This window comes from Ostrinia nubilalis, chromosome 8 (assembly GCF_963855985.1).
Source record: "Ostrinia nubilalis chromosome 8, ilOstNubi1.1, whole genome shotgun sequence".
NCBI lineage: Eukaryota > Metazoa > Arthropoda > Insecta > Lepidoptera > Crambidae > Ostrinia > Ostrinia nubilalis.
Window position 1 is genome coordinate 4,069,254 of NC_087095.1, and position 18,562 is coordinate 4,087,815.

Here is an 18,562-nt window from a genome sequence, read left to right on the forward strand (position 1 = left end):
CTCCACGCGCACTGTGAGACTTCATAGTAATGTTGCGCGTGGACGCACAGGGTGGCACACGCGCCGGCCGGCAAGCCGCGCTGCCCCCCCGCGATATCGCGGCTTCGCGTTGAGAAGGTGGAGGGGGGGTTGGCGGTGGCGGGGGTGGTGGTGGCCGCCAACTGCCAGATAGTCCTCCCGATCTTTGGCTTCTTGTTTATGCTGGTCGGCTGCGTGCTCACGGGTAAGATTCTCAAAACTTTACATACGCCCGTATACACAAACGATGCTTGCTTACGTGAAGCAGCAAATCGAACGCACAGCGTTGAATAGAGCTCTGTGATTGGTCCGTGTGTCATCCTGTGCGTCCACAGCTCCACGCGCACTGTGAGACTTCATAGTAATGTTGCGCGGACGCACAGGGTGGCACACGCGCCGGCCGGCAAGCCGCGCTGCCCCCCCGCGATCTCGCGGCTTCGCGTCGAGAAGGTGGAGGGGGGGCTGGCGGTGGCGGGGGTGGTGGTGGCCGCCAACTGCCAGATAGTCCTCCCGATCTTTGGCTTCTTGTTTATGCTGGTCGGCTGCGTGCTGACGGGTAAGATTCTCAAAACTTTACATACTACCCGTTCGCGCTAAGTTTGCCGGTCCGTGGAATGCGCGTCCCCTCCTCCAAACGCGATTAAACGCAATTAGTTAGTGATTAAACGCAGTTAAGTGTTTTATTTTACGCAAATACACATTTTTTATCAATATTAATATATAAAAAATATTTTCAATATAGTTTGCTAAAGTTATAGACGCTTTCCTTTGAGTGACGTCATATCGCCAGCGGCAAACTTATCGCGAACGGATAGTAGTAACTATACTAACGCCCGTATTCACAAATGATGCTTGCTTACGTGAAGCAGCAAATCGAACGCACAGCGTTGAATAGAGCTCTGTGATTGTTCCGTGTGTCACCCTGTGCGTCCACGGCTCCACGCGCACTGTGAGACTTCATAGTAATGTTGCGCGGAAGCACAGGGTGGCACACGCGCCGGCCGGCAAGCCGCGCTGCCCCCCCGCGATCTCGCGGCTACGCGTCAAGAAGGTGGAGGGGGGGCTGGCGGTGGCGGGGGTGGTGGTGTCCGCCAACTGCCAGATAGTCCTCCCGATCTTTGGCTTCTTGTTTATGCTGGTCGGCTGTGTGCTGACGGGTAAGATTCTCAAAACTTTAAATAGTAACTATACCTACTAAGCGCTCCTGCACACGACGCCGCTACCACGCTGCCGCCGCGCGCCGTTGCGTCGTCGCGCCTTTGCACTGTTTATACGTTTTACTCGGTGCGTATGAACAGTGCAAAGGCGCGGCGACGGCGCGGCGGCGGCGCGGTAGCGGCGTCGTGTGCAGGAGCGCTAACGCCCGTATTCACTAATGATGCTTGCCTAAGTGAAGCAGCTAATCGAACGCACAGCGTTGAATAGAGCTCTGTGATTGGTCCGTGTATGGCCGAGGTGGTGGTGGCCGCCAACTGCCAGATAGTCCTCCCGATCTTTGGCTTCTTGTTTTTGCTGGTCGGCTGCGTGCTGACGGGTAAGATTCTCAAAACTTTACATACGCCCATATACACAAACGATGCTTGCTTACGTGAAGCAGCAAATCGAACGCACAGCGTTGAATAGAGCTCTGTGATTGGTCCGTGTGTCACCCTGTGCGTCCATGGCTCCACGCGCACTGTGAGAATTCATAGTAATGTTGCGCGGACGCACACACACACGCGCCGGCCGGCATTTTTGATTGGTTATTTTTGACATGACATTGACAGATATGTCAAAATCCACCAATCATGCAGCATTTGGACCTCCCGTCTACGTATTGCCATCTGGCGGATTTTTCAATCGCGAAAACCCTCATTGGTTGAAATATAACACCACACTTGCACCCTTTTGAAGCTGAGCTCTACTTTTGACCACGATTTTGGCGCTGTGGTTGGATATTTGATTACAATACCTGAAGCTACGTGCGGGTTCGATCCCCGTAGGTACCTAATGAGCTTATCACAATTTTCTGACAAACATCCTATTTAACCAAATATAGAAATACCAATTTCCTTAAATCTTCAAAGATGTGCTGTGATAATTTTGTTACGTTTCATCTAAACAAACCTAACCTTTATTACATAATATTGATCACGACAGAATAAGCCCGTACTGCTCTTCAATTTGCTACGGTTTTCATATAGAGAGGCTCATTTGATTAACAGATTTTCTGCATCTTGTCCCCGATCCGACGTCTGGTTATGCAACGGAACGAGTTAGGAGTAGATCATGTACTTTCTACTTAGAACTAAACGCTGTTCAAGACCCAGTTTTAATCTGGAAGCGTAGCATTGCTTACGAAATGCCGGCCCACAACATTTATTCTAAAATCAATACTGTGCAATGTGCATGTGTGCGTAAACCACAGTCCAAATGCAATCAAATTAGCTTTATATTGTCGCCGAATCTGTCTTTGATAGGGCAGGGCACATAGTTTCGTAGAGCTGATGGCCGTTGGGGCAGAAAAGTTCTCAAGTGGCGACCACGGGGCGGAAGATGTAGCGTGGGCAGGACCCCCACTAGGTGTACCGACGATCTGGTAAAGGTCGCTGGAAGAACCTGGATGCGGGCAGCGCAAGACCGGTCGTTATGGAAAATCCTTGCGGTAGGCTTTTTTCCAGCAGTAGACGTCATTTGGCTGAAACGAACGAACTATCTTTGATTACTTATATTAAGACATTTCAGTCTTCATAAATTTCTGTAAAACAATATTGCTCAAATCTTTTGACGTGGACTATACGTCCAAGGAATCCTACGTACCAATAACATTTCCCGAAAATGTAATCTAGAAGCTATTCTCGGTATGTTAACGCGTTTCCAATCGGCATCCAGGCTTTTGCGACTATTTTATGACGCGAAGAAAGGAAGATCGTTTTGCTGATATTTGAAAAGGTTTTTGCTTGATGCTAGGACCTTCTCTATGTTAGTCACTAGCTAGAATATAGAAGCATATAGTCTTTACATAGTGCCGCTGTCTGTACGCTTAGGTCTTTTAACTACGCAACGGGTTTTAGCTGTTTTCATCTTTTAGTGCTTTAAGAGGACGGTTTCTATGTATAATAGGTAGGTGTAACGTGCGAAGTCAGTCGCTCGTATAAATAAAATTTTACATTGAGATGGATAGGTAAATATGTTCGTACATTCGTTCGTCGTAAAATATGTTCGTACCTAATTATCATTCCCACAGAAAAGAGATCTTCCTTGAAGTCGGTACCCTTGCAACAATGTCAGATATTTTTAGTTACCGCTGAAAGACAGTACACACCTAACCGACCATTAGCTTCAAAGGTGATGGAGATATGAATGGTTTATTTTCAGTGAAAGTACATCGAAAACAAATGAGTAAACGAAAATACCTTATCTGAAACAGTGTTATTTGATGTTTTTGTCGATTAAAGTTACTTTTAGCAGTGTGATTGAAAGTTTTTGAATAAAAATAACGCGTTTGTTATTGTAAACATCAAATAAAGTATTACTTTGCTTTTCATGTAAATGATGTAACCGAATAAATTGGCTGCAGTATTACCAAATTCGTGATTCCTTCACAAAAACAGGAATCGTCTATAATCTCAGATCATACTACTATGATCTGAGTCTATAATATTTACCTGACTGAAATCCACCATTAAGTACACGGAATTTTCCGCTCGTAAATGTTTATATGTCTGACAGACAGTGTTAACATTACTAAGTATAGCCTGTTCATTACTTATCCAATAAATTGTAGATGGTACCTATTGGAAAAAAATACGATTGTAGGGACGTGTAATATTGTTTGTTTCTCGTTTCTAGAGCCAAGCTACTCGTAGATTAAGCCGCAAGCGTACATTTACTGCACACCGCAACGTGATATCCCGTACTAATTGGTAGCCTTCGCTAGTGCACTGCGGTGGATTAAAAGTAGAATAAATCCCTTTTAATTGGGAAAATGTTTCCCATTGCAGTGCTATTCTTGGAAATTTAACATTCAGATTAATTAATAAAGGCTTAATTTTTAATTAGTATTTCTTCAATAGCCATTGTTTGTTCATTTTTGAAATTAATTTAAAATTTTGAAAATCCATACTTGGTAATAAATTATATGTATCGATAATCTCTATGAAATGCTCTACATTGCCTATAAAGTCAATTTAATGTATAGTTCGGTCGTTTCTTTCACAGAATATCGGTTTGTCCTACATTTCAGAGTAGGCGTCGCTATTCCGGCATAACAACTTTAATCGAAAGTTGGACGCTTAAATTTTTAATACTGTTTTACTACCGTATCTAAAACTTTAGTACCTAGTTAAATATGTTAAAGGAGTACTATTTTATAATGCAATTTAAGTCTTCACTGAAAACATAAAAATTACGTTTATAATAATTCTACATCAGGTTTTTGGTGTATTCCGTACCTAGGCATTAAAGAAACTATGATGAGGAGCTTTATAGTTCTTTAGTTTATTCCTAATTATTTTCAAAGCAGGTAACTAAAATTATAATCGACACCATCTTATGTAATGTCGGAATGTACACTGAAAGTGATACGATACGTCGTATTAAGAAAGGCATGTGTATTGTCACACTTGTCCGCGATATCCATCAGGACAATGGATATAAATTGTTTGGGATAGTATTACGACGCGACCCGCATAATTGTACCCCAGTTAGTGCAGCCTATTGCTTTGTACCCACAGATCACAGAATCTAAAGAGAGATGTGACAATATCAAGGGGGCGGGGTCGGTGTCGCTGCAATATGCCCAAAAACAGAACACTTTCCTCGTGACAGCAATGATGACTGCAGCAACGTCATAATGTTAACAGTTTACATTGCTTACGTAGTACTAAAGGTTATTCGCACATATTTTGATTATTTTGTGTGTGAATTTCTAATGCGACACTGAGTTTCGAACTCGGCGCATTAGTTGGCATCTCTCTTCTTTATGTTTGTACCCCATTTAGTCGGCTGCATCGACGTCATCTGCAGGCGACAGTCTTAACTGTAGAGCATGCAACACTGAGCTACGATTTGGAGGCACGCCAATTGCTAAGCGCCAGACTTTAGGCCCCCACACAGTGCCTATACTTACCTACTACAAAATATGTGGTCTATGCGATGATGTAATTATATCTCTTTGCCGTCTTAGTTCTCTTACCCACGGCGATATCATTTTTGCAGGATCTCGTTTAACTTGTGTTTTAAGACATCCCGTTTACAGTGTCCCGTAAAAAAACGAATTTCGGATTCGGTTTTGTTATTGAACGGACCAAAAAAAGGCAGGATCCAGTTTAATTACAAGTATTGTTTAGACGTGTTCTGTATAGACGTGACTTCCTGCATACATTTTCTTGCAAAAAAATGGGATACTGGCATGTGACCACACAAGTGCAGTTTTGCGATATCCAGAAATGCAAGATCCCGCAAAACTAGATTGCCGTGGAAAGAGTCCTTATCTATTGGTTTGAATCATTGCATTTTAAGATTATTTTTTTCTTTTCAGCGGCATCGTATCGCGGTTGCGGCGAGAACGAGGAGCCTGACCACTATGCGGCGCGCATCGCCTTCACTGGCAACTCGCGCGTGCTCGGCCCAGTGTGCATCGTCGCTGGTGCCCTCATGACTATTGCTGGTTAGTAAAAAATATTCAAGATTTGAATTTAAAATAGAAGAAGAAAAACAAAAAATAATGATAATATCGCATCGCCTTCACTGGCAACTCGCACGTGCTCGGCCCAGTGTGCATCGTCAGGTGCCGGGCTCATGACCATTGCTGGTTAGTAAAAAAAATTTGAATTTGGAATAGAACACGAAAAAGAAAAAATAAGGTAGTGTCGTACCTTCACTGCGAACTCTTGCAAACCCTCATGAGTTTTATGACCATTGCTGGTTAGTAAAAAAAATTAATTTGGAATTAAAGAACACATAGGTAAAAGGAAAAAATGTGATGGAGTTTTTCTTGCCAGCTTTTTTCACGCCGTAAGAGAAAAAGAAATGGGTAGAGAAAATTGTATTAATTCCTACAGGAGCACATTATCCAGTTTTCTCTTGTCTCAAAATATTGACAATCAATTTACAAGATTGTTACATCTGAATGCTGTTTACATAACTGCTCACCAACGGTAGATTTCCCATTTCCCATGCTTGCTTACCTAACATTTGTAACAAAGCAGACACATTGTACCAGCGATTGACCGGATGATAATAGGAAAATTATGCAAATCGGTTCCGCCATAATAAATGATCAGATGAACAGGCGATTATGGTAATTTATTTATAGGGGACCGCAATTTCGCCAACTGAATTATTAATCGTTTGTGTGATCTCTACTAAAATTCATAGGAGAAATTTAAATGAAATCAAGTTATTCATCGACTATCATTGATAGTCTATCAATCTAGATTTTTATCTAAAGCAAATTACGCGTTGCAGCGACTTGCTTTCATCTATGCACGCAGATTTCTCATCCGCCAGTAAAAATCTATTAGCTGCAATAAACTGATCGAAAACAGTATTTCTCTTCACATCTTCTATTAGTTTATTTTATTTAAGACCAACTTTCTTTAATTCATTTCCAAACATTCTGTCTGGGATTTAAGCCTTCACAAGCCTTCACTTGCTTGATGATGGAACACACTGTGTAGATCACTGAACATTCTATTAGTGATAGAAACGAATATTCCCTGCGTGATCGAATCAGAAATGAGGAGATCCGCAGGAGAACCAAAGTGACCGACATAGCTCGCAGAATTGCTAAAACCAAGTGGCAGTGGGCGGGGCACATAGCTCGTAGAGACGATGGCCGTTGGGGCAGAAAAGTTCTCGAGTGGCGACCACGGGCTGGAAGACGTAGCGTGGGCAGGCCTCCTACTAGGTGGACCGACGATCTCGTAAAGGTCGCGGGAAGAGCCTGGATGCGGGCAGCGCAGGACCGTGCATTGTGGAAAACCTTGGAGGAGGCCTTTGTCCAGCAGTGGACATCATTTGGCTGAAACGAGAGAAACGAATATCCTACTAGGTAATCCTACTAATATTATAAATGCGAAAGTTTGGATGTCTGGATGTTTGTACTCTTTCACGCAAAAAACTACTGAACGGATTTTGACAAAACTTTACAATATTAATGTTATAACCCAGAATAATATAGACTATAATTTATGACAATCTGTGACAAACTAAATTTCACGCGGGTGAAGCCGCGGGCAAAAGCTAGTTCGTCATAAATCTTGAAGTTCTTCATAATATTTTAATTAACTTATGGTTATTTGCAGGCATCGTGCTTTGCATCTTGATGCGGGCCGCGCAACGGCGGCAGCGCAGGCTGGCGTTCCACTGTCCCATCCACGGCGACTTCTACCCTCTAAGTCCTCAAAATAGCAGAAAATATTCTCGTAAGTACTATATTTGTCAGTAAATCACTTTTCTATTAAATATTTCTTCGGAAAAATAAGGACAACAGGAACTCGCTCTCCAGAAGAAGATTTGCGCTCACAGTCAGTTGGCCCTATCACGAAAGAAAATGTTCATGATATTGGGCCATCTCCTTTTTAGGGTTCCGTAGTCCTGACAAGGAACCCTTATAGTTTTTGTGTCATTTTCCTAAACTCTTTCCTCAACATGAATGCATGGTAATTAACAATATATCATCCAAAGCATAAGGATTGAGGACTTTTTAGAAGTAGACAGTAGGTACTATGAGGTTTCACGAACAGACATTGAGGATTGTCGACTTTTAGCAGGCAGTACTAATAGTGGGCAGGCTTTCCACTAGGTGGACTGACGATCTAATGAAAGTCGCGCAAAGTGACTGGATACGGACAGCGCAGGACCGGTCGTTATAGAAATGTTTAGGGAGTCCTTTGTCCAGCAGTGGACGTCATTTGGCTGAAATGATGAGGCAATGCTTGGGGGAGGCCTTTGTTCAATAGTGGACGTCATGTACCTCTTTAGGTAGTTCTAATGAGGTTTATGTACATTTACAGTCAATGAGGATTGATGACTTTACTAATGAGGTATATGCACATTGCAGACAGCCCCTCAGGGCTCTGGCGCTTCCTGCGCGGCTGGCTGGGAATGGTGGAGGAGGGCGAAGCGCCACGCTGCCCACGCTCCACGGAGCCTGCCTCGCCCGCGCGCGCCGACGCGCCCTGCCCGCCGCCACTTCCCTTCTTGGTGCCCTCCGACTCTGTGGTGTAAGTGTTCTAAACCCTGCCCTGGCCATTAACAAATAAAAAAAGTTTGATTTAATTTTTTTTTGGAATAGAACGAGACACGAAAAAGAAAAGATTAAGGGAAAACTATTTAAACTTTTCCATTATTTAGGCTGAGTTGCACCACCTTTATTTAACTTTTGTTTGGAGTTTGACAGATTTTTAACGTTTGTCAAAGGTTAAATAAGACCTAGGCTTATTAAGTATCTTCTACGTTTTCGGAAGTCTCGCAATGATCTCCTAAAACGCAGCATACACAACGCTTGATGAACGATACCAGTTAATCTGTCTATCAATGCTTTTTCTTTGTTGCGACTTGGTAACTGTGAACTGTGAGTCTTAAATGACTCAACGCGTATCTAAGTTTGCGTAACGTAGGTAATATTCCACACCAATAATAATAAAATTATACTTTGCAACCTCTTTACAAGATTACTTAGCAACAATGTATTCCCAATGTTATTTTATAATAACTACCTTTAACCTAACAACAGCCTTTAACAGCCCATATAGAGCCAAAAAAACATACTCGTAGCTAAGTAGAGACGTTTTCTACATTATATCTATCTATTTACAGAGGCATGGCATCAGTGCTGGGAGCCCCGCTTAGCCCTGAGCAGACCTTCGGCTCCATCAAATCGCTGGCCATATCGAGGGAAGTCGCCAGCTTCCCCTTATCGAGGTCTCCCACCCCGCCGCCTTTGAGGTGAGTCCTGGACAAATAAATGTGTTATTTTTTTAAATAAAAATGAACTTCTTCAGCTTCTTGCTTAGTGCAGAGCCCGCCAGAATAAATTGTACATGTGACATCTTTAAGTAATAAATACTTTTTTGTGTGGGTGGTGAATATTGCCACAATACCTAAGCGTCTGAAGTAGCAATAGCTGAAGGCCCTTTCCAATAACATTCGCATAGGACTGCTTCTAACAAAGGAAATAAAACAAAGTTTGTTCTTTTCCAGCTGCCCCCCATTCAAGGACGAGTCAAAGAGCATCGAGGAAAGCATCCCAAATTCGGTGTCGCGGCCGGAGTTCGACTGTCCCCCATCCTGCAACTACCGCGTGGTGGAATGCAAGCTCACCACCACCGACGAAATCTCTCGCCCCAGCCCCCCTGTGCACAAACCCTCCCGGCCCTCCACTGTCTCCATCACCATACCCGACGAGGGAAAGGGTTAACCCCCCCTAAAACACTAGACACTATGTTCAAATTTAAGTGAAGAACGCGCGTGTGTGACGCCGGAATGTGATCTTTATTGTCGAATTCAAGTCTCGAACTCGCAAACTATCAGTGGACGAACTTTGGATAAATTCACAATAAAGCGCTTGTAAATTTTGATATCTGCTCAAACAATCACATTCGTCTTCCGCTAGCGCTCACTGTTCGAACACCTCGAAAGTCGTGGATAATTTTATTTAGGTGGATTGAAATGTTATTAGTTAAGCCTGGACGGCCTCTAGCTACTGGTGCAATATTTTGATTCAGACACGGCAATTTTTCTATCACCTCTTCTTAGCAATAAAGACGCCAAATGTTTCGAGCGAGATCGGTATAATAGAAAGTGTACATGTAGTGTTTGTAATGGCGTATTTATGTATTTGTGATTATTTATTCCAGCATCTTTAATGTATAAAGCATTTTGTTTAATAATCGTTCAGACAGTTGTAATGCATGTGAGCATTCTAGTCGTTTGGTCTGTAGCAAATTGTTTTAAATCATTATTGTATTGTGACGTCGTATTAAGCGTGGTAGAAACGAAATGTTGTAATAATATCGGCTCAGTAGGATAAATCGTTCCTCATTATATTAATGAAGTATGTAAGAGATTGTCCATTACATTCATTTGTGCGTAAATTAAGTTTAAGTGTATTTATTACATAAGAGTACATGAAATCACGTACCCTAGAATAGGTCCGAAATGTGATATTTTTGTTTTAACTTGTTGACGTCTAACTTTTCAAATCGTGCGAGGCATAGCCAAGAGGGCTAGGAAAATGCTATCTTTGAATCTGTTTTATTTGTGAAAGCACCCACACTATTAAAATAATAAGGCACGTTACAATCAATATTTTATTCATTCATGACATAAATTATACGATTTATGTACCATAATACTACTTCGTAGTTTTTCACTATAATATTAAGATAGTAGGTAGATTTCAATCTACTCTTATGAAAATTCCTAGTAATCTAACTATGCCTGTAAGTCTTTTAATCATTACAGCTGTAAAAATCGTATGTTTCATTTCATTTACACAGTCATATCATTATTTTGGTGAAGGAGCCAAAAGAAGATGCCAAAATATTACCTTAACTCGTCCATATGAGTATTTGTATGTTCGCTTCTGTTCCTTTAATCGGGTTTATAACCATGCAACAATAGTTAGGACCTATTTTTTAACAACATCGTACCTACTAGGTATAAGTAGGTACACAGACGGTGCAGCGCTACAGTTTACTTTGAACTGCTGCCTTCCGTAATGAACTACTTACTGTTTAACTATTGTTGCCTGATTATGAACCTGACTTGTCGCATTAAAATTGTGCTCAGAAAAGACAAATTTAGTAAGATGCAACTGTAGTAACATAGTCCACATTTAAGTAGAGGATAGCGACTAGGTTAGACGTATTATCAATTTGTAAGTTATGTGATGATGGCATTTATTGGCCAAGTAAGTTGAAATTGTAAGGGTCGTATTTTTTTTATAATCAGTAGTTAAGTGCCACGCCTAAAATAATATATTGTATTGTAATTAAGTTTAAGCTTATTTAATATTGTTATAGTCATAAGGATGAAATGAAAATACAAATTTGACATATTTTTCTGGTTTTATTTTATTAGTGTAGTTATAATTATATTAGAAACTGGCAGCGAAAAACTTAACAGGGTTAAGTTACCTATACGGACTAAAAATTAATAAAAAGCCTCTAACGGATGGCCTATCCACACTGGGTATCAAGTGGTGGGATTAAATTTACTCACAGTTGCTACGCAAGAACTCATATAAGAAAATTCAGACTAAATATATTTATTTATGTTGGTATACAGCATTGGTTCCCAAAGTGGAGGGCGGATTTTACTCAAAGAAAACATTATTTTATTTGTGAAAAGAAATTTAACTTTAAAGATTTTCAAAAATTTGCTTGCTACACTCGGGAATCGACCAACTACCTAAAATCAAGTAAAAATTATACATACCCGGTACTTTTATTGCATCGATCGTCTTAGAACAAAGTATGGAACAAACTTGATAAATTAAATGAAAGGAAAACCATGAATTCTTAAATAATATTTACAGAAAATTGTATGGTGTGGTGGTGAATTTTCGAAAAATTTTCGGAAGTCTGAATGCAGTTCTCTTTCTTTTCAAAATTATAGGAATATATTTTTCGAGTAAAATTTTCTATCTACAGTATAAAAGTATTTTCGTTCCTGATGGCATTACCAAATTCCACCCTGTATAGCATAAAATCTTTAATTTAATTAAAGCAAGTCAGAATCTCTAATAACTCTCTCTCTCTCTCTCTCTCATACTTTTCCCGCCCGGAAACCGGATACAAAAAAATTAAAAGCGGAAGGGCCTGAAACTACTGAAACTATTGATTCAAGGTTAATTATCTTTTATTTACTGGCAACATTTTAAAACTTTTTCAATAATGAATTGCTAAAAATTTTTAAATGACCTTAAAAGGACTTAATTATTAAGAAAAGACGAATGCAATAATATTATTATGAAATAAAATTGAATAAAATATTATAGGATTTAAAAAAGTGAAACCTTTTTTAGAACATTTTGATACTGGCACTCATGTCGCGATTGCCACTGGCAGCCATCTTGGATAAAATTTCATGATGGCATAGTGTCTTTCTAATTTCTAAATAAAAAGTGAATGTAAGAAATATTTACAGTGTTATAAAATAAAATTAATTATAAAAAATCAACATAATTTTTCATACAAATTACCTGTTTAAAAACTGTGGTCGGACACTTTAATAAATTAAAAGAACACCAATAAAACAAATCAGCTGTTATCCGTCAATCGATGTCAACAAAATTACATAATTTTGTTTAGAAAAACAGTGCAGTCTCCGTTTTTGAGTGTCATTTTGAAATTACCAAACATGCAGGTTCAATCTTACAGTTTATTGGACAAATTAATAAAGTAGAAGTTCTCAAAACGGCTCGCAAACATCCGCGACTTTGTGATTTTTTTGTATGATGTAGTCCAAAATAATTTTTAGTTATGGATCACAACAATTTGATAGAGTGCGGTGGATTTTATTTCATTCATAATTTTGACTCTGGGAATCTCGGGCATGTAGAGAGGGTGCCCACGGAGCTCATAGGTAAGTCATTTCCGTAGTATTTTATTCATTAAATTTATACAAAGTCCAATGTCGGGATTCTAATTATTTCGCTGCCAATTGGTTCTGCCTTTTTCATGGTCTCGAAGACTAATAGTGATTTCGACAAAGAACTATTTTCAGTCCTTAGCAGGTCTTAAAATAACTTTTTTATGTCCAATTAGAGTAACCTCCACTTGACACAAATATTCTTTGTTCTGATGTTCCTTGCAATATTTAGTTAGCTATTTATAAATGCTTGTTGGAGAAACAATAGAAAACACTCTGTATGAACTGTACATAAAATAGTTATGTTTTTTAGACTTTTATGAGTTTTAGATAAATTCCAATATGAATCAGCAGCATTTCCAATTAGAATTGGACTATATCAAAAGTCAAATCACAATTTATTCATTAATTTCTAAGCTCTACTTTGTGTTTATGTTTGCACTCAAAACAAATGGGATGAATATCCCATTTATCATGAATCATGTTTTCCAGCTCCCAGTGTGAACCCAAAAACAAATGCAACCGAGACCCCAGACTATGAGTTCAACTTGTGGACTCGTCCGGACTGCGCTGGCACGGAGTTCGAGAATGGGAATCGAACATGGTTCTATTTTGGAGTGCAGGCTAGTGAGCCTAATGTATTGGTAAGAATATAACATATTTTAATAACGTTTCCTAGATTACTATTCACATTATTTCATTACAATTACTTTTGCCATATTTCAGGTGCGGCTAAATCTTATAAACCTAAATAAACAAGCTAAGATGTACAACCAAGGAATGGCTCCAGTCACTCGGACGTTGCCTGGGAAGCCTCAGTGGGAGAGGATCAGGGATCGTCCTGTACATTCGGTAATATACACCGGCAGTTCTTTATTTTATGCTTATACCTCTCGTTGGCATGCATTACTTCATATAGTATGTAAAATTATTTCAAAAAATATTTTTTTTATTTTACAGACGGATGACAACACCTTCACGTTAAGTTTCAAATATCGTACTTCAGAGAATATGAAGGCTACAACATTTTTTGCATTCACATATCCATTCTCCTTTGCTGAGCTCCAAATAGCTCTGAATTCTATTGACATGAAGATGCTTCCTCTGCCACCACCTCAGTCTCTGGATGACATTTACTATTACAGAGAATGTCTCATCTATTCACTTGAAGGTAACCCATACATTACAATAAAAACTCGTAATATTTATTACATTTTTCTTGTCTTATGTGGTGTACAATAAAGTCTGTTCTATTTTCTAATATCTCAATAAATATTTGATTTTTCATAAATATTTTATGTTGTAGGAAGACGTGTCGATTTGTTAACGATAACATCACATCACGGTATCACAACAGAAAAGGAGGAGAGGCTCAAGAATCTTTTCCCAGAAAACCAAGAACGACCTTTTAAGTTCCAGAATAAAAAGGTATAATAAATATAAAACCTAAGAAATAAAAACTTCCTTTACACGTCAGCAATGATTCAAGGAAAGATACTGTTGTTTTAAAACATTTAATATTCAACAGATAATCTTCATATCGGCGCGAGTGCACCCCGGTGAAACACCTTCAAGTTTCGTCTTCAACGGCTTCCTCAATCTGCTGCTTAACCGGAACGATCCGATTGCGGTCCAGCTACGGAAGCACTACGTGTTCAAGATGATCCCCTTCCTCAACCCTGACGGGGTCGCGAGGGGCCATTACCGGACGGACACGCGGGGTGTCAACTTGAACAGGGTCTATTTGAACCCATCGCTTGTCTATCACCCCACTGTGTACGCTTCGAGAGCGCTAATAAGGTATTTCTTATTTTATCTACTAACTGTAAACAGGCAGTAATTCAAAAGAAACATTTTTGGGCTCAACCAATGTTGTTACCTTTTCTGAAAAAGAATAAAAAAAAAATAATCTTCTTAAGACAAGAAAGACACCCATACAAAGAATTAAATAGGCATCCAAAGGTAGAAGGCTTTTATTTTAACCGATTGTAACATGTTTTTTATAGTGAGGTAGTTTTTTGTTTCTTGGAAAATAGATGCTATTTTTCCCGAGTACTGTTTACTGAATTTAATGATCGACAGAGTTTAACATTTATTTTCTATTCAAATTCTACAAAATACAATGTATGCAAGTAGTTTTGTCTGTTTCTGTATTATTACAAGCCGCAACAAACTGTTAAATAAGCGACGTTTATGGCTGCAGAACGACATTTTAACGCGGCACCTTCAACCGTAAAATAACAATGTATCCTAATGTTTATGACCACAGTCAAGGTGTGACATCGCGTTATATCTTCCAAGAAACGACTAAGCGAAATTCCCTAAAAGCTGTATCGCGTGTTCACAGGACATCGTCGTGAAGTTTTAAAATAGTTGAAACAAATTCACGGCAGGTCAAATCTATTAGTTCTGAAGCCAACGACAGTTTGAAACTTTAGAAGTAGTTAAATGCAGAAGTTTAAAGTTTTCCGAATATTTAGTGTTATTTAACCTGAGTAACAAATGTTTAAATGTATAACCCGGCATAAAAACTCAAAAAGAAGTGACTAACTAGCATAAAGTTTTGCATCATGCCTACATTTTATTTTATTAGCAAAACACATTTCGTTCCACAGGTACTACCACTTTGGCTGTGAAAAAGAAGACATCATCGAAGATAGCAAAAGTTTCACTTCACGGAGTATACAGAACATCAGCGAAAGTGCAGAGGTAACTGACGTTATTACATTTGGAAGCCATTGTTATTATGACGTTGAACTACACCGTGAATTTCATTCGTTTCAGCCAAATAACCTCCACTGCTGGACAAAGGCCTCCCCCAAGGATTTTCACAATGAGCGGTCCTATGCATCCCGCATCCAGGTACTTCCAGGTCGTCGGTCCTCCTAGTGAGAGGTCTCCCTACAATACACTGTCCGGCCCGTGGTCGGTCGCCGTCTACGAGTCTAACCAGTTTCGAATTTATCACCTTAATAATTAATGAAATGTTACATCCCCCAACAGCTACTAGACGCAAAGAAGAAGAAATCCTCAAACGCCTCCACGTTCAAAGGCAACGAGTTCAAACGCGAGAAGTCGGGCAAGTCCACGACCAGCACGAAGTCTTCCACCACCATCAAGCAGCCATCTTCAGAAAGCGCGAGGAAGCAAGACAGCAAGAACCTAAGCGGGGAGGCCGCGCACTTAGCGGAACAAGTAAGTGAGGCACGTGAATGTAATTACTGAGTTTAGCATCTCCCATACTAGCGCGGCCTGTGGCAATGAGTTCAAACGCAAGAAGTTTGCCAGACTAAAGTGACCAGTATAAAATCTTCCACCACCATCAAGCAGCTGTCTTCGGAAAGCGCGAGGAAGCAAGTCAGCAAGAACCTTAGCGGGGAGGCCTCACACTTAGCGGAACAAGTAAGTGAGGTACGAGTACCGAACATGCTGAAAATGTTTTCGTCAGAAATTATTCCGCTGACGCTTTGTTTAAATCCGGCTCGAAGGACCATTGCGGGTAGTGAGCCTCTTGCGGGGCAGAAAGGTGTGCGTTCACCTTTAGTTCAAATCTCGCCGCCTCTACAGTTCATCATCATACTCATCTCAGCCATAGGACGTCCACTGCTGAACATAGGCCTCCCCCAATGCTTTCCATGCTGCCCGGTTGGTAGCGGCCTGCGTCCAGCGCCTTCCTGCTACCTTTATGATGTCGTCGCTCCACCTTGTGGATGGACGTCCCACAAGGATCTACAGTTACCATCTATTTATTTCTACGTAACATTGTTCCTATAGATATTTTGAGTTGAGCCAAAATTGTCTGAGAACATCGTATTTATTTATCCATTAGTTTGTGCGTCATACCTGTTACAGTAGCTAAGCGCATAATCCAGTAGAAACCATATCAGCTTATTACATGTACTTCTCAGCGTGCCTAATTAGTCGCTAGGCTTTATCAAAAGCTCGTTTTAATACCTAACTGATAACTTACTGCCACGCATTTTTATTAAAAACGACATCAGATATTCAATCTGAAAATCGGGTTAGCTAACTGACACTTAAGAGAGATAAAACCTTTCATTATTAGAATGTTTGAAAAGCTTTGTTTTATGCATGAATTAAAAGTGTAAAGGCAGTGAGAATGATAAATATCTCACGACCATGTTACACTTTTCAAGTGCACGCTCTGAACTCGAAATATTTTCTAACCGAACAGATCTTAGAAATAGGTTCAACACGAACACAACATTACTATAAAATATGTTGACATACCTACCAATGACTGAAGTCCGATAAGATGGACCCAAAGCACCCTTTAACACTATTATCACCTTTTAGGTCTACGACATGAAACTCCAAGAGATGCCGTCCCAAACATCGGACACTTCGTCCAAGCCCTCCAACACTAACATCGCGGAGACAGCCTCGCTTCTCAACGACAACATGTTGCGGACATGTCTCGGCTCCAACGTCCACCTTAGCACGAGCGAAGAGCTGAACTTCCAAGGATCCAACCCGCTCCGGCCGCTAAGGGACACATTGAAGAATTCCATCAGTTTGCTGATGGAATCCAATTCGTCGGTTACTGGGTTAGTGTCTCTTCTATTGTATAGATCAGTGGTTCTTAACCGGTGGTCTGCGGACCACTGGTGGTCCCTGGAGGCATTCCAAGTGGTCCACGAAGTGCACTTGCACATCTTGGTCAAAACCACTTTTAACTGATTTTTGCAGTCAAACTGGTTTACTTTGACCGATTATAATCATGGGGTGGTCCCTGACAAGACAGAAATTTGGTAAAATGGTCCCTCATGACTTAAAGGTTAAGAACCACTGGTATAGATCGATTCATCCACGAAGACGCGCCCCACCATTCTTCCGCTAATATTTAAGTGTTATCGGTACACGCTAAATTATCCATGAGTGCACTCGCACACTACAATAATGACGCTCGGATTGCCCGGATCAAACACCCCACGCCCCACGCTTCCCTCGACCAAAAATTGGTGGGGCGCGTCTTCGTGGATGAAACAATCTATAGAATTGATTAGTTTTCTCAGGACTTTCGTGATATATTCACTTCCATTTTGTGGAAGCAGTGGTGGTTGGTTGCATGACTTCGGGAGTATTAAAATAAGTAGAGTATGTTCTTCTTATTTAGGTTATGTTTGCCATCCGCTCGTTATAGCACAATTAAGTTGTGTTGTTTTGTATTTTTCTACTTGCGAGCTATAAGGAAAACCGACCAAATATCAATATCAATCCTAAGAAGTTATCGGTTCGTGAAAATGTAAACATTTTGTGGCTCGATTCCATTTTCAGTTTGCTAATGCTTCAACCACACCAAGCTTGCAGATCGGTATCGCTATCAAAGGCCAATGACAGGTCCAGCGACCTATGACAGTTCACGCGATCTGTCATTGGCCTTGGATCGCGCCGGCGATGGCGATCTACAAGCGTTGGTGTAGTTGAAGCTTAATTATTGCACCTAAAGTGAAACCCCAATAGCCGTGTCCACACCGGACGCATAGGCTCGCGGGCACGCTTGTCATCCTGCTCACCCTGCTCTTAAGTGAGCAGGATGACAAGCTTTGCTCACGAGCCCAGGCGCCCGTTGTGGCCGCAGCTATTAACGTAGTCATACGTCTGCTTATCGCAGGGACAGCTCGCTAGGCGGCAAAGAATCGCGGCTGTCCAACGTACGCATGGGCTGGTGCCAGGAGTGCCGGCGCGCCGTCAGCGAGCTGGAGGACACCATGCCCGGCATCGCCGCCATGGTGCCCGGCTACAGCGCCTCCATGGTGAGTGACGGCGAAGTTTCTTTTATAGGAGTTAAAAAAGTTTCAGGTTATCGAGCCCCTATTAGAGGGGGCTTTACCTATAGTGCGGTCTTGGGGGGCCCTAGCATTACTAGAAGACACTAGGTTGATGATTACACACAACTAGGTGCTACATGGCATGGGTTATACAGACCGACAGTCGCCTC

General features: G+C 40.8%; 2 protein-coding genes across 3 annotated transcripts in view; both read left to right on the forward strand.

Annotated features, from left to right (window-relative positions):
• Positions 1-265: 265 nt before the first annotated feature.
• Positions 266-11,067, forward strand: LOC135074136 (uncharacterized). Its single transcript, XM_063968439.1, has 7 exons — positions 266-318; positions 402-574; positions 5,540-5,668; positions 7,308-7,427; positions 8,066-8,228; positions 8,824-8,952; positions 9,208-11,067. The coding sequence occupies exons 1-7, from the start codon at positions 266-268 to the stop codon at positions 9,422-9,424; spliced, it is 984 nt and encodes a 327-aa protein (XP_063824509.1). The 3' UTR covers positions 9,425-11,067.
• Positions 11,068-12,061: 994 nt separating this feature from the next.
• LOC135073750 (cytosolic carboxypeptidase-like protein 5) overlaps positions 12,062-18,562 on the forward strand; it is a 32,607-nt gene continuing 26,106 nt past the window's right edge. Inside the window, exons 1-10 of one of the 2 annotated variants that reach the window (XM_063967921.1) lie at positions 12,062-12,594; positions 13,093-13,244; positions 13,327-13,452; positions 13,561-13,771; positions 13,907-14,028; positions 14,129-14,400; positions 15,216-15,309; positions 15,604-15,804; positions 16,918-17,168; positions 18,236-18,377. In XM_063967921.1, coding sequence (XP_063823991.1) covers positions 12,492-12,594; positions 13,093-13,244; positions 13,327-13,452; positions 13,561-13,771; positions 13,907-14,028; positions 14,129-14,400; positions 15,216-15,309; positions 15,604-15,804; positions 16,918-17,168; positions 18,236-18,377 — 1,674 coding nt within the window. In that variant the 5' untranslated portion in view covers positions 12,062-12,491. The remainder of the gene's footprint in view (positions 12,595-13,092; positions 13,245-13,326; positions 13,453-13,560; positions 13,772-13,906; positions 14,029-14,128; positions 14,401-15,215; positions 15,310-15,603; positions 15,805-16,917; positions 17,169-18,235; positions 18,378-18,562) is intronic. The other variant, XM_063967920.1, reaches the window with a different exon arrangement.